At 44.6% G+C, this 16,492-nt stretch overlaps 1 protein-coding gene across 4 annotated transcripts in view; it reads right to left on the minus strand.

Annotated features, from left to right (window-relative positions):
* Positions 1–16,492, minus strand: part of ATG2B (autophagy related 2B) — a 75,980-nt gene that overhangs the window by 11,826 nt on the left and 47,662 nt on the right. For 3 of the 4 annotated variants that reach the window (XM_058740226.1, XM_058740225.1, XM_058740224.1), the window contains exons 29-36: positions 15,627–15,768; positions 13,455–13,657; positions 11,730–11,956; positions 10,953–11,061; positions 9,837–10,031; positions 8,810–8,911; positions 3,491–3,569; positions 2,976–3,183 (exon numbers count right to left, since the gene is read on the minus strand). In XM_058740226.1, coding sequence (XP_058596209.1) covers positions 2,976–3,183; positions 3,491–3,569; positions 8,810–8,911; positions 9,837–10,031; positions 10,953–11,061; positions 11,730–11,956; positions 13,455–13,657; positions 15,627–15,768 — 1,265 coding nt within the window. Of the gene's footprint in view, positions 1–2,975; positions 3,184–3,490; positions 3,570–5,677; positions 5,771–8,809; positions 8,912–9,836; positions 10,032–10,952; positions 11,062–11,729; positions 11,957–13,454; positions 13,658–15,626; positions 15,769–16,492 lie in introns of those variants that run through there. The other variant, XR_009264766.1, reaches the window with a different exon arrangement.

The raw sequence follows: 16,492 nt of genomic DNA on the forward strand, positions 1-16,492 counted from the left end.
TTCTACATTAGACTTACTTAAATTTTCCTCACAAAAATCTTTTCCTAGTTTACTAAATAATGTTTACTTTAGAAAAATTCATTCTGGCAGATATTCTCCATTTATACAGGGAACAAACTGATAAAAGCAACCTTCAAGATTAAACCAAATGATATAATCATTACCAAGAAGTAAAAAAAGAGAAGAGGTAAGGGATTTGAGCTCCATGGTGAAGCAGAAAGTGCCAGAAAACCCAGCCACGAATTCCAGTTTTACCAGTTATATGTGATGCGATCGTGGGCAAGGAACTTAAACTCTGAACCTAAACATCTTCGTCAGTAAATTTTTATTTTTTTTATTTTTTACTTTTTATTTTAGACGGAGTGGAGCAGGGGGAAGGGGCAGAGACAGAATGTCAAGCAGGCTCCACACTCGCCATGGAGCCCGACAGGGTGCTTGATCCCACGACCCTGAGATCACGACGTGAGCCGAAATGAAGAGTCGGGACACTCAACCAACCGAGCCACCCAAGCACCCCAAGTCACTAAATTTTTAAAATGCCACCTACACTGGTGGATTTTAGTGAGCATTCTTGAAATCAATGCTGATAAACAGGGTATCAGCATACAGACACTGGGAGTTCTGTGACAATGAAGTCATAATTATATACCGATGGTATACCTCAAACAGAAGAAGCGGACTTCCCCAAGCTGGACTGCACATTGGACTTGAAACACAATTTTGCTACAGAGTTAATGTCTGCATTTATATCCTAAGCCATTCCACAAAAGCCCAGTTTAACCCACAGTAGAATGGAAGTGCTGTGTTTCCACCAGTCACTACAAGGAGCCTGGGACCCCAGGTCATCCCCCGTCTTCCAACGTTTTCTATTTATTTTATTTTTGGGACAGAGAGAGACAGAGCATGAACGGGGGAGGGGCAGAGAGAGAGGGAGACACAGAATCGGAAACAGGCTCCAGGCTCCGAGCCATCGGCCCAGAGCCTGACGCGGGGCTCGAACTCACGGACCGTGAGATCGTGACCTGGCTGAAGTCGGACGCTTAACCGACTGCGCCACCCAGGCGCCCCATCCCCCGTCTTCCAAATACACATCTCCATTTGGTTTCTCCATTTGGTTTTCTCGGCAACAGCCCCTTGACGCCTGCCTCCTCCGTCCGCACTTTCTTCCCCATGGCACAGAATATGACAAATCATCTATTTTATTTACTCGTAATGTCAACTATATAGGGATTTTTCTCTACTTTGTTCACTGTGCCTAGGACAAGAGCTGGCATACACAGAGCAAGAGCTAAGTATTATGGAATGGTTGGGGGAGGGGGAGCTATTAGGCCATCACTTAGAAAACGCACTGGATTTGGGATGAAGACCTGTGTTCTGGTCTTGACTTGGCCACTGTGTGGTCTTGAGCAAGTCAACTCACTTCTCTGGGCATTAACTTCCTCGTCTATGAAGGGAGAAATCTGGGTTATATCACTACTACCCCCCCAGGGTCCTAGGCCCTCTAGGAGCTTTTGAGTGTATACACAGAATTCTGTAAGCAATTTTAAATAGTCTAATGATAAAAATAAACATTTGCTTAAGTAAGTAAGGCGACACAAGCTGACTAAATAAAAAGCATCCAACCTCTTTGCTTTTCGGCCAGAACTGTTAACAATTCAATTTCTTTTGGACCGGTTATCCAGTGTTCACAAAAAACAAACCGGTATTCAAATGATTATTCTGGGTACACAATTTCTTGGTAGAGACAAAATAAAAGAGATCCTTCTTTCATGGTGAAAGGTCTGGAACCACCAGAGATCATCTCTCCCAGGATCTTTCCAATTCTCATATTCGGTTATTTTTTTCCCTAGTTCCTAGAGTACAGAAGATATATAAAACACGAAAGCACTTTAAAATAGTTACACTGCCTGCTTTGAGCCATAGCCAAAGTGTAACCTGAAGTCCACGTGGAAAGACAGAACTTGGGGACCATCGATGTCAGCAGGAGTACAGAAAACGAGGGCAGTAGCTGACAGTCCCCCACAACACAGGTGGCCTGGTCATCATCCTCGCTCCTTCCAAAGAGCCAAGGCTCCATGCCCACCATCAAGGGCTAGGAAAGAAGGAAGACGGGGAGAACGAACGGGTCAGGAAGCGAAGGCCAAACTGCAACGTGCGAGCGGCTGGCTGGGCCGTGGGGCAGTAACTCCAGCAGACGGCAGCTGCGCAGGGGACCGGACTTTCCTGACAGTGCCGACTGAGCTGGGGAGCAAAGGGTCAGGAGAGACAGGACAGTGCTGGAGAAGGGCAGACGGAAAACCGCAGAAAGTTCTCACGTGGGAGGAGGAAGCGCAGGAAGCCAAGGTGTGTAAAGGACACCATGTTTGAGGAGGTGCAAATACGCCATCACAGGGGCTGGGAAGAGGGCCGAGGAGGGGGAAGCGGCAGCTAAGAGGGAAAGGACACTCCTGCTCCAGAAAAGATCAGGAGGAAGGGCTCCTGAGCCAGGGCTGCTGTGTGTAATCAAGGGGTGCGGGATGCGTGAGGCCCGCCTGTAAATAAACACACCAGTCGACGGTCTGGCAGGCACAGAAAAGCTGGCGTAATCTCACGATTAGGGAGTGGTACACGAACACATTCGAGAACAACCTGCAGGGGGCACCTGGCGGCGGTGGGGGGGGGGGGGGACACGGGGAGGGACGGGGGGGTACGGGGGGGGGGGGGAGGCGGGCGGGGCACTCAGTCGGTTGAGCGTACGACTCTTGATTTTGGCTCAGGTCATGATCTCATGGTTTGTGGGTTTGAGCCCCATATCGGGCTCCGCGCTGAGAACACAGAGTTTGCTTGAGATTCTCCCTCCCTCCCTCCCTTTCTGCCGCACCCCCACCAGCCCGGCTTTCGCACCCTCTCTTGAAATAAACATTAAAAAAAATAATAATAATAAACCTTCAAAAGTCTAAAATAGCTTTACTTGTTATCCAAATTAAGTGATTTACCTAAAAAACACAGGCTGATCACTAACTGCTGCTTCTTCAGCTGAGAAGTCCTTCTGTTCCTCCCTGTTAACCACTTCCACGGAGCTGACACTGGTGTTCTGGGAAGGCTGCTTTGGCCCAGGGAAAGAAAGAACGAGATTTGGCTCCTTTGAGGTGCTTAAATGCCTCGGCAAACTGCAGGTGACGTCCGCTCCAGGAGACTTCTTAACTGCAAAGGTAACGTGCACATTGAAGATCCGTTGTGCTTCTTCAGAGCACCCGCTTAAAATCCAGGTAGCTGTAACTTGTGTTGCTATGTTTCACTTAATAAACGCAATTACCGCTACAGAGAAAACGGACTTCCGCCTTTTAAGATGTCACTTTCACATATACTACGTTCGCGAAATATGAAAAACACACACAAAACACACTTCTATAAATCGAATGAAGACTGGAAATACACTCTCAAATAGGCTTCAGAACAAATCAATCCAAGCACTTGTTACAGACATTTTCAAACTACACATATTTAATACCTTCTGGATCTGGAGCCATGAGAAGCTCTACTTCTGTCGAAAGACTTGTGAAGAAATCCTTCAGGAAGAACAAGGCATCCTAAGGTGAAAAGATGCAATTATAACCAAAGGGAAGGGAAGGGAAGGGAAGGGAAGGGAAGGGAAGGGAAGGGAAGGGAAGGGAAAGGCAGATTGATTCTAAAACTAAAAAGCGAAGGGTCTTAAAGTCCCATATTTGACTTCTTATTCATCTACAATCTTTACTGTGTGAGGCGTTGCTCCTCTTCTCTCTCTCATCTAATCTTAAAATGAGAAATCTTAAATGTGAAAATTAAGACACAGAGGGGTTAAAAATTACATAGCTATTTCTGAATCAAAATGAATTTTACTTTTCTTGGAAACACAGCATTCTCGGTCTTCAACACTAGCTCTCACCGCAAACCGGCGGCGGTGGTAATACCGACACGAGCAACAGCCGGTGTCTTAACGTTGCCTTTACCGCCATGTTATGCTGCCTTAATACGCGTTCTTTCTGGAACAGGGCACTCGGAATCAGTAAGCCCAGTCAGTACGGTCTCTTCTGAAATTACATAGGAACAAAAATGCACAGGCCTGTCTTGATGTCATCTGAATAAACCGTATTTGCCCATTATTAGCAGCATTTTACCTCCCTCCCTCAAGCCAACAAATCCATTTTGGAAAATATGAAAATGAAATGCCTGAGCCTCTTCTTTCTAATTCTTCCCTTGCCTTTGGAAAAATCCTAAATAAATATAACACGGTAATACCGCACCAGAAAAAGCGATGTGGCAGTCGATTACAGGGCACAATATTTGGTGGCATACCAAAAGTTTGGTAATTCCAAGGGATCTGATCAACTAGTAACCACATTCACCAGAAGTATAAATGATGGAAGTCAGAAAGGTATTTTCCTAGGTAACATGGCATATGGGAGACTGAAGGATGGGGCTGAAGAATAAGCAGCTACTTATGGAGATATTCTGGTTCTGCAGTAGGGTAGTCGGCTCATGATTTGTTCATTATTTTATTATGCTTTACACACGTATATAACTTGTTATTTACATTACATAATAATATGCAGATACACGTATGTATATATACACACATTTAATATATATGTGTATCGAGAACTAGATGTTAACAAAGTTAACCTAAATGTTACCTGTCATTATTGGACCACTAGATGGCGATATTTTAACACTATAAATGCTTTGACTCCATGACTGCCTTCAAAAAAAAAAAAAAAACTAGTAAGAGAAAACTCTAGGTAAAAATATGCTCTAAAAGGGGCACCTGAGTGGCTCAGTCGGTGAAGCATCTGACTCTTGACCTCGACTCAGGTCACGATCTCGCAGATCCTGAGCTTGAGCCTCACGTCGTGCTCTGTGCTAACAGCACAGAGCCTGCTTGGGACTGACTCTCTCTCTCTGCCCCTCCCCTGTGCTGCGTGCTCTCTCTCTCGCTCTCTCTCAAAATAAACATTTTTTTTTAAAAAAAGGAAGACTACAGAGACAGCGGCTTTTATCCATTTTTACTACAAATGCACAAAACAGAAAAGGGGTACTAATCACCAGCGTTTCAATGTTCTCAGAAGTTTTGATTTTGTTATTTATGCTACTCTTTACAACTCGATAAAACCTGATTTTAAAACTAGCCAGAAACAGACCCCTCACAAATAAGTGTACAAATGTCAAAGCAGCACATGAAGAGATGCTTAGCACCATCATCAGGGGAAATCCAAACTATAACCACAATGAACACCAAATAAGACAGTTCAACACACAACACCAAGTTTGGCCAGAGTGTGAAGAAGAGGCAGCTCTCACCTGCTGCAGCGGGAGCATACGATGGTGTAACCGCTGCAGGGAACAGGCAGCTTCTCACAAGAGTCAAACACACATCTGCCTCGTGACCTGGAAATTGTTTACAATACCCAACACGAATGGAAACCCAGATCCACAAGAAGATTTGTACACTAACTTCATAACAGCTCTATTTATCAGAGCCAAAACCGAGAAAACCACGCAAATGTAAATCAGTAAGTAAACGGATACACAAATTGTGGTACAGCCATACGGTGAGGTCCGTACTCGGCAATAAAGGGGAACAGACTGAACAGAAATGAACAGACCTGCCTCAGCACAGAGGGAGCGCGTGGCAAGGGAAGCCAAATACACTTCCACTCACACGAAGCAGTGGGACAGGAAGGCTGACCCGCGGGGACGGGAAGGAGGTCAATGGCTACTGGTGGAGACCGACTGCAAAGGGGCCCGGGGGACTCTGAAGGGAACAGAAAATGTGCTCTATTTCAACTGGTGTGGTAGTTACTCACGTGTGTATCTTAGTCAAGCTCCGACGGTACACCTAATATCCTGGCACTTTACTGTATGCAAATTATACCTCCATGCAATCAATTTCTTAAAAGTTTAAAAAAAACTTGGTTGATTATTTTTGCAAACAGATTACAGTTATTCTAGCTTTAAGGTCCTATGATACAAGATATTAACAGTACAATATGACTTAAAGTGTTAAAATAATTAATTTTCATGTCATACTCAGGCAACTAGGCAATGATGCTAAAAAAACCCACCAATATGCAAACTGGCCCTGCCACGTATTCACCGTTTCCAACCTCAGCCAAGCACAAACTCACCTTACCAGAATGGCCTCACACGTCCTCTCACACCCTGAACTAGACCCTCGATGCCTTTACAAAAAGCTTCGTGTGACTAACTCCACTGCATTCCTTAAGACCCACCTCAAGTGTCGCCTCCTCCAGAAAGCCTTTCCTGATTACCCTCCACACTCTTCTAAACTCCCAGATGGCTAAGGAGCCCTTTCTGTTGGGGTGTAACATGCTCTGCCTATCTTTACCACTTGTACTCACCACAGGGTGTTTAAAAAGTCCTCTGTTTTATGTTGGTCCTGCCCCCACCCCCACCGCCCCGTACAGAGGTCTTTGAGGATGGGTGTTTGCCTAGCTTCGTATCTCCAACATCTTAGCACAGAAGCTGGGACAAGGCTGGCATCCAGCAGATGATCTGGGCAGATTTCCAGGCAGTGAGACACTGAAATGGATCCCAGACTGGGACAGTCAGGCAATCTGGCCTCTTCATATTTCAGATCCCAAACTGCCTACTTACACGACCGTCATCATCTACTTACCCTCCCCCAGACGAAAACCACCCCTTCCGCCTGGTATCCTGCCTGCCCTACGGGTACACCGAGCTTTGGAAGCAATGGCACTGAACTTCAACAGCAATGCAGCTTTTTGAAAACGTGAGAAAACAGTGTGTGGCTTTCATACTTGATCCAGTTAATAAAGTCAGAGATATGTTCGCTGAGAAAAATATTACTCAAAGCACAGTCGTTCAACCGATTTGTTTTCAAAAGAAAACACGGAGAATGCGAGTAATTGGTTTTCTATCCAGATAACCATTTGCTATCTCAAACTAAGGTGGCGGGGGGGGGGGGGGATTGGTCGGCGCAGTGAATCCCTCCCCAACACTTGGGAGCATGGCTGTGTTCTCCTAGGGTTCACATCTTGGGGAATTATTTCCTGCTACTCCTCAGTTACACCATAATAGTTATTTGTTTTCTCAACAGTTAATATTTTCCCATTTCAAAATCACAATGCTTTATAGCTCTGAGTAAGAAATTAAGCCCACTATTAAAGAAAAAAAGCATATTAAAGGAAACCGGGCTAAGTCTGGCAAAGTCATGCTTTAAAGATGCATCTCGCACAAATTCTTGCTCAGGCTGGTGAGTTCCACAGATCAAACTTCCCATAAATACTTCATCGTATTCCTATTCCAATACAGGCCAATGTATGGATGGACCAAATTAAAATACGGGCGTGCAAAGATATTCTTCTCCTAACGAGAGAACATAAATCTCAAGTGCGCATCAGCAGGACCGTGCCAGCTCAGAAGCGAACAGTATTGATGTAAAGCCGTGGGGAACTTCTGGGCTTCACGAGACTTTTCTGAGAAATGCCTGTATTTTATGATATAAATATTGATATATTATTCCTGAAATATCTGCTACTTATTTAGATAAGTCACCATTATTCAATCCATACTACTTAAGCAAACCAATAATGCTTCCCACATACTCTCTACTTCAAACCTGAGCTCACAGCAACGCAGGCTGGGACGGGACAGGTTTGTTATTTCAAAAGCAGGCTATTCTAACAACTCCATGTATTTTCTCTGTTCTCACGTGCTTCGGTTAGTAAGAACAGCAGACCTTTAACACCGTGCGCCAGGCACCAAGCTAAATATTTAACGCTCACTATCTTATTCAATCTTCATTTTTACAACTGATGCTACATCTATTACTTGGATTTTACCAGCAAAGAGACAGAGGCGTGGAGAAAGAACCTGCCCAGAGCCACACAACCAGGACAAGAGAACCGAGATGCAAACCCCGAGCCCGGGCCCCGCACCGCCAGGCCGCACGCCTCTGAAGCACCACGTGGTCGTGCACCTTGAACGAGTGTGCCCAAGAGGTGCCGGCCAGGTTTTACACAGCCGAGTCAATGCAAAACCCGCAATAATTTGATGGGATGCTTGCTAAAACATGGCAAAGCGCATTTCTTTATGTTTTTCCACAAATCTCTGCTGCGTGTGATCTCTTTAGGTACCAATTTAGTGATCTGCCACTCTGCCCAGGGCAGTAGGAATTCTCTTCCAGGTGCTGCGGTTAAGACAAAACCGCTCATGGGGCGCCTGGGTGGCTCAGTCAGTTAAACGTCCCGCTTTGGCTCCGGTCATCATCTCACGGGTTCTTGAGCTCGAGCCCCGCACGGGGCTCTGTGTCACCAGCTCAGAGCCTGGAACCGGCTGCGGATTCTGCGTCTCCTTCTCTCTGCCCCTCCCCCACTGATGCTCTATTTCTCTCTCAAAAATGAATAAACATTAAAAAAAAAATTTTAATTAAAAAAAAAAAAAAGACACAACCGCTCTTATCTTTCAATCACAGATAGGAGGGAGTCCTTCAACACTCCCTGAAAACACCCGTGCACCTGCACGAGCGTGTGTACGTGAGGATGAGAGCGTGGGAAGCAGGTAGTCAGTGCTGCGGCACGCACGCGACGAGGAGACAGGGAATAACATCGAATGTTTACCCGCCAACAGAGCAGGTCCCAAACGCCTAACGAGTCCGCCCTGCTCCTCACCAGCAGAACTCTGCTTCAGCTACGCGACTTCCGTAAAAGTGAAATCGTAAACATTTTAATTCTCCTAAATTGAACCTCTTCTTCCGGACGTTGGACATTTTTAAAATCCCGACTCCCTCAAGAATGTTTGCGGTACAAACCTGATCAATATTGAGGCGAAGTGGCATCAGTGACACTCTTAGGCAGCATTCCTGCGGTGACCTGCCAGACTCCGGGCGCACATGTAACGCTTTCACTGTCAACTACGAGAGGAGAAAAACATTCCCCCCCCCCCAATGATATTACAACCTCGTTTTCATTTAAAAAAGGACAAACAGAAAAGAAAAGAAAAAAAAAATCCCATTTGTCTTTCTGACACGAGAACTAGCCGTGGAGTTGTTGACCTTTTCCCTTACAAGCCTGACTCAGACTTTTCTGGGTCACACGCTCCCTGAAGAGTCTCATGAGAGGTATGGGTTCTCCTCAGTGGACAAGACACAGGTGACGGTGTCGTCTCCTGGGGGTTTGCTGGGCCCCTGAAGCTGACTGCAGCCATACTCCAAAGACGGCTGCTGTGACGTTTTCTTCCAGCGAGCCTGAGCGAACCATTTCTATTCCACTAAAACTTGCAAAGTGTTCGAAATCTGGAACATTTCCAGCTTCCAGCAACACTAAGTATTCTGTGTATTTCACTATGGACTTCTGGTTTTCCTCAGGCATCAATATGCTGGCAATTATAATTAACGGACCCTCCAAGTGACGTGTAAAATAATTTTTAAAACATAAAACTTTAAGCAGCATATTTAAAAGGGATTTTCATATTAAAATGAAAAAAAAAAAAAAAACCAACCCAGCAATTTTCCCCAGTCTAAATCTTCTGCAGTTAGATATAATAAAAACACTTTTCCTTGGGGCGCCTGGGTGGCTCAGTCGGTTAAGCGTCCGACTTCGGCTCGGGTCATGATCTCACAGTCCGTGAGTTCAAAGCCCCGCGTCGGGCTCTGTGCTGACAGCTCAGAGCCTGGAGCCTGTTTCAGATTCTGTGTCTCTCTCTCTCTGCTCCTCCCCTGCTCATGCTCTGTCTCTGTCTCAAAAATAAATAAACATTAAAAAAATTAAAAAAAAAAAAAAAAAAACACTTTTCCAAAACTAATATAATGACAGAAAATAGGAGGTCTTAAATCTTACCATGTTGGAATGAGCTTTTCGAGGCATCTCTTTACTGCAATACAGGTACAAAAACTTATTCATTTGTGATGTTGCCAGACGATCTCGAATTTCAAGATCCTGCACGATGAACACCTGCCGGGAGACTGGGTGCTCTAAGAGGCTGGACTCGCATTCCGGCTTGCAAGGGGGGTAGACCTCGTGCTGAAACTTCACCTTCACAGCCAAGAGGGAACACACAGCAATTTTTACTTTTTATTCAAATTAGAATTCCTCTTTCAAATGCAAAACATCCCTCACCATTTTTTGAATTCTCACTTTCGGAGAACATAACAGTTCTTTATTTGTTCACGTATTTATTGATCTATGTGTCCCCGACAAGGATAAGCTTGACTGACATTTCTTATTTGATCTTGGCAAACTCCCTATCCTTTTCAGGCAAAACCCTCAACAGGAGTAATACACATGATCAGCACCTTGCGTACCTATGAAATTGCTTGAAAGTGAATCAACGCATGCAGGGTTCAAGTCCCAAAGAGGGAGGCGGGGGGGACGATCCTCACCACAATATTCCTATGTTAAGTACCCTAATATAGGACACTGGGCACAATCCCCGACAAGCTGAAAGGATTAAATGCATATAATGTCATTGGTGGCCTGAACATACCGGTCCCTGACATTCACGAGGGACTGACAGAGGTGCCATCCAACGGCAGGCCCTCTCACATAGACACTCAAAGGCAGTGGTTCCCCAAGTGTGGGCCTGGAAAAGGGAGTTATCAGAATCGCCTGGGGACTCATTAAAAATGCAAACTCGCGGGCCCCAGCTCAGACCTACTGGATCAGAAACTCTGGGGCCCAGCAACCTGTGCTTTAACAAGCCCTCAAGGTGCTTCTGACCCCTGCTCAACTCTGAGAGACACTCCTCTAGGGAAAGGCTGGGAAAACACAAAACCCCTCAAACTTCTCAGAACATTTAAGAAAGAAAAAGAGGTAAAAGTTTTACAGGACCCCTTGCACTTTTCCAATCCAGAGGCGTGGGGCTGGTGGCTCAAGACCACAAGGTGGGGGCGTGACTCCAAACCGCCATTAATGTTCCCACGTCAGGCGCTTTTTTCCTTCAAACTGCCATCTCACCTTGCTTAACTGTATTTCCATTAAAAAGTCATGGTTTCTTCCTTTTCCCCCACACACCATGTTACGTCCATGCCTCGTGGGTGTGTGAGAAGGTGAGCTGTGAGGACTGCTATAAATGGAGAAAAAACAAACAACAAAACCTTTTATTGCAGGAATATTCAAAGAAAGGCAATGAATGACCTCAGGAAAAACAGTAAGATAAAAAGAGAAAACTAAGATTATAGAACCATCAACATGTTGCCACAAACTGTATTTCTATGTGTCAAAGCCAAACACACATTTAACAAGTACTTCAGGAGCCTCGAGCCCTAGCCTAGCACCCAGCTGGATGCTGGAGAGAGTCGAGGGCACACATGGTCCCTGCCCCCTGAGGCACAGGCTTTACTGCACTGCCCTCACCTGCTCACATAATGGTCCTTCTGAATGGAGGCCAGGGCCTGGGTCTTATTCATTTTGGTGAACGTGCCTCTAACACAGGCTCTGGCACAGGGTAGGTGTCCCAAAATTGTGCTGAATGGAAATCACTTAAGTTGCCTTAGTTTGGTAAACATACAAACAATGCGAATAAGTTTACAAATGAAGAGCTTTTATATTAAAGGAGTAACTTAAATTACATAGTTTTCAATACTACTTTATTAATACTCCTTAAAATGACAAATTCTACGTATGCTGTGAAAAGAACATAGTGGCCTGTAAAAAAAACAAAACAAAAAACTTCTAGTAAGTTTTTGTAGAAACTTGTAGAAACAAGAAAAATTCTTGTAGAAATCAACTTACATATAACTTTTAGCTGGAGAAGTAGGAGGGACTGTTCCAAAATCCTTTCCTCCATATAGATGCCAAACAAGAGAGACTTCTTTAACAACATACCGGACGACAGGGATGGGAAAGTGCACTGGGGCTTTGCTTGTATCTGTCTTCTTAATGGGCTGACTAAAATAATTCTCTCTTATGACAATTGCCTCATCAACCATTATTTTTACAATTGGTTCTTCTTCCTTCTCCTACAACAAAGAAACAGGGAACACATCCTATCTTGTCGCAGTAGAAACCACTGATTACGCTGCTTATCTCAAGATTTCTTGATTCTGCATTCTTTTTAACAATAATTTCAATATACAAAACGGGGCTAGTTACAATGTAGTAATCACCACGTTGGATACTCTGCATTAACCATAAAATGGACTTTCTGTTCTACGTAAATCATTCCATAAAAAATTTTTATAGTCTTCAGTTTGGCTTTTACTATTTGTTTGATAATAAAAAAGGCACAGATATAGCAAGTGTCTGTGTGTATGTGGAGGGGGCTTTATAGTTCTCTAATTCAAAGTCAGTATTACATTTCAAACTTAACGTACTTCAACATGCTGACAAAATTACCATGATCCTAATGATAAACTTGTTGGGAGTTTGACTGCTTTTTAATTTTCCAGGATGTAGTAAAACAAATACACTTACCTGCCAAATCACTACTGAGCAGTTTAACACATATATACACTAAATGGTGATGCATAAAGTTCCATTTCAGCACCAATGCTTACCCATTTCAGTAAACTGTGGATTCATTAAATCCAGACCATCCTTTTTAAATTTTTTTTTTTTTTTTTTTTTTTTTTTGGGGGGGACAGAGAGAGAGCATGAACGGGGGAGGGGCAGAGAGAGAGGGAGACACAGAATCGGAAACAGGCTCCAGGCTCCGAGCCGTCAGCCCAGAGCCTGACGCGGGGCTCGAACTCACGGACCGCGAGATCGTGACCTGGCTGAAGTCGGACGCTTAACCGACTGCGCCACCCAGGCGCCCCCAGACCATCCTTTTTAAATATGAGCAAGACTCTCTGGGGCACATGGGTGGCTCAGTCACTTAAGCCTATGACTCTCGATTTCGGCTCAGGTCATGATTTCACGGTTCGTGAGATCAAGCCCCACGTTAGGCTCTGAGCTAACAGTGCAGAGCCTGCTTGGGATTCTCTCTCTCTCTCTCTCTCTCTGCCCCTCCCCAACTTGTTCCCTCTCTTTCAAAATAAACAAACATTAAAAATAAATACATTAATGTGAGCATGACTCTAACATGGAAATGATACGTATCAACCATCCATCAGCCTTCACACAAACCAGATCTTATCTTTCCCAATTCTTGGACTGGCAACTCTAGATAGCACTCCTTTCTGCCACTTTAATACTCTGAAGAGCTATCTTACTACACACAACATCTGCAGCTTAATAATCTATGTAGAAAATTTTGCAAACATAGAGCGTTCTTCTCTGAGTTTCTGAGAAATGTGTCATAGAAATAGTAAAGTATAGCAAACATTTGCAAAGCCTCCATAATAAATTACAAAATGAAGTACAACTCATCAACTACAAAGAGTTAAAATAAAATGAAGTACAACTCTCAACTACAAAGAGTTAAAATAAAACCTAAAGACTCTTTTTCAGGTCCCCTTTGGTCAATTTTACTTGTAACACTACCTTAAGGCCTCAGTTACATGATCCATTTATTACCTGAATAGTTGCTCTTGGTGCAAAAAGAATGCAAAAGTCGTCATTCTCAGTGGGAGCACCTGTCATTGCATCACTGATCAGGTGGTGTGTGAACGAGGTGTAAGCAGGGCCGGGCTCCTGAGACACGTTCCCACTCTCATCTGGAAACAGGAAGAGGTCTGAACAACACGGCTCCTGAATCTGAGATTTTTCATTCAAAACACCTAGGTAAAACAAACAAAAAACAAAAAAAAACAAAAAACAAAAAAAAAAACCACTCAATTTTGGCACATTTTGAAACATCGACAATAATGCTTGGTAACCGTTTTAACCACATGTCAGCTGCACACTATGTTGAACGTTTTCACCGGCCATATCTCATTTCTATCTGACAATAACCCTCTGGCCACTACTAAGGAAACTGACAATAATAAAGTCATAGAGAGTCTCCTCCTAGTTATTTGGCATCAGTGAAGCTCAGAAATTCGGCAGCAGCTGACTAGTGTTGACTGGAGGCTCCTTAAAGCCAGATTTTCATATGAACAGCTCTGTCCTGTGGGTGGAGCTCTGGAAGAAGCTTCTGGGACAATAATGCAAGGGGAGGGAAAGTGGTTACATATGGCCGTCCCTCCCCTAAAGACTACAGGAAATCTCTGCTTCTGGAGAGGGGTGGGTTGGAAACAGCGGCCACGCGGTTTTCGGCCAGGGCGTGGTGCCGTGTGACAGACAGGCTACTTCATTCGGTGCTGGATAGCCCAATGGGACGCCTGTTCTCAGGTAGCTCTATCAATGTGAAGTTCACAAAAGACCGCACGTGCGCCAAAACCTGAATGTGAACGTACGTTTCTGTGCGTTTCTCCCACATATCTTTCTCCATTCAGTCATTCCAGCCACTGGATGGACGGAGAACGCGAAGATGGATAAAGTGCCATTTTAGCCTCAAGAGGCTCCCAGACCAGATTTTAAATTCTTCTAAGTTACTCATCCCTTGTAAGTGCCTGGTGCACCAGAATACTGAAGCTGTCCAGTAAATATTCGTGAAATATTCTTTCCCACATAAGGAGGTTAGCTGCTAATGTTTATTACAGATAATGTAGCACACACAGGAAGCTAAAAAAGTTCGTTTGTTTCCTGAGTTCTAATTTATTCTAAATTAGAATGAAAGCAACATTTAACGCTAAACTTTTCTAACACCAAGAGATAATCTTTTAAAATTAAGATTTTAGAATATGTAGAAATGACTACGTTCATCCAATTAGAAAACAAACACTTTTTAGATGGATGCTTCAAAGTATTTAGATGCTTCAGTCTGGCTATCAAGGCTCTCTCACCGGCTGGTTCCTCCCCGCCTCTCCACCTTTACTGGCCAATTCTTTTCAATGAGAAGGGAGCTTGTGCTCCAGTAACCGCCTGGGCTGTGAGACAATTAAGGCTTGTGCATGCTTCCGTGCCTCTGTCAATGTTCATGATCCTGCCAAGATTACCTCCTCTCCCTTCCACATACCTAAACCCCGTCCACTCTTGAAAAGCCAATTCATGGGGCGCCTGGGTGGCGCAGTCGGTTAAGCGTCCGACTTCAGCCAGGTCACGATCTTGCGGTCCGTGAGTTCGAGCCCCGCATCAGGCTCTGGGCTGATGGCTCAGAGCCTGGAGCCTGTTTCCGATTCTGTGTCTCCCTCTCTCTCTGCCCCTCCCCCGTTCATGCTCTGTCTCTCTCTGTCCCAAAATAAATAAAAAACGTTGAAAAAAAAATTTAAAAAAAAAAAAAAAAAAAAGAAAAGCCAATTCATGTCACTTGCATTGAAGCCTAATGAGATGGTTCCCATCCCTCCTGAACAGCAGTTGGGGGATGGTGACACTTTCTGAAGCTCTTTCTCATGTCGTTTCTCAATCGTTCTAAGTAAGAGCATCAGTTTGGTTTAGTGCCGATCTGTTTTACGAAACTCTACGCCAACAGAAAAGATAAGCTCCGTTTTCCGTTTAATCTGTGTCCCCCACAACACCCCGGCCAGTGTCGTTTATCTACTAGACACTCGATAAACACAAGCTGATTGACTAATAAATATCCACCCAAACTCAGACTTGTCTTTTTGTTAATAAGTTACTTGCTGAAGAATTTATATGCGTACAAATAACGTAAGGCTCAACTACGGCCCCGAAGCTCCCGGGGGAAGAAGGCCGGGCCCATCCTACCGTTAGACTGGCCTCGTGCAGACGCAGTGGCCTGCTGCAGGTCAAGCTCCTCCATAGCATCACTCATCAAATCCCGCAGCATCTGTTGATCTGCTTCTGGAAGTACTGGGCCTCGTGAGGATGAGCGGCCACCGGAATCTACCTACAGCCAAAAAGCCTAATTGAAAATAACCGAAAATGCTCTAAGAAGCAAATGACTTAGCATGATTTTGTCCCGGAAATACACTACATTTTACAAACACACCGGAAGCAGGAACGCAGGCAGCGTTCCACATTCTGCTCGGCAGCGCTTACGTCTTACGTTTTTAGCATCATCACCATCACCCTGACAACTACTGGCAAACAGAAATAAATATGCCATCCCGTCCCAGCCAGCACAGTGAACTGGGGTCGTGAAGAGACAGCACATTAGGAGAGACAGGATAAAAATACTGCAGTGAGGCTGGGGGAGAGGGAGGCTCTCTCTGCAGAGTTAAATCTGCTCAGATCTGGCAGCTACAACAAGGCTCGCCCCTTTGACACCAAAAGCCGCTGCAGATCAGAGCCTCAGATCTCGGGATGAATGGACATCTGTCCAAGGACAGCAGGGGGCACACAGGAGGGGAAACCTACTGAATGGGGATTCTGGGGGCTCATCTCCAGCAGGGACGCTTAACCATTTTGGTCAGCGAACTGTGCATTCATTACATCCAGATCACGCTTTTCAAATGGGAGCAGGACTCTGAACTGGAAAGATCTCATTTGAAAGGGATAATTTAAAGTAACTTTTAGTAAACCGGAGAACGTTGTTAAAAAGAGAACACACAGTAGAGAGGGAGTGTCATGAATCACCTTCTTATCGGTGGGAATCTAGCAGGAGCAAGGAG

Source organism: Neofelis nebulosa, chromosome 7 (assembly GCF_028018385.1).
Source record: "Neofelis nebulosa isolate mNeoNeb1 chromosome 7, mNeoNeb1.pri, whole genome shotgun sequence".
In the NCBI taxonomy this organism is placed as follows: Eukaryota; Metazoa; Chordata; class Mammalia; order Carnivora; family Felidae; genus Neofelis; species Neofelis nebulosa.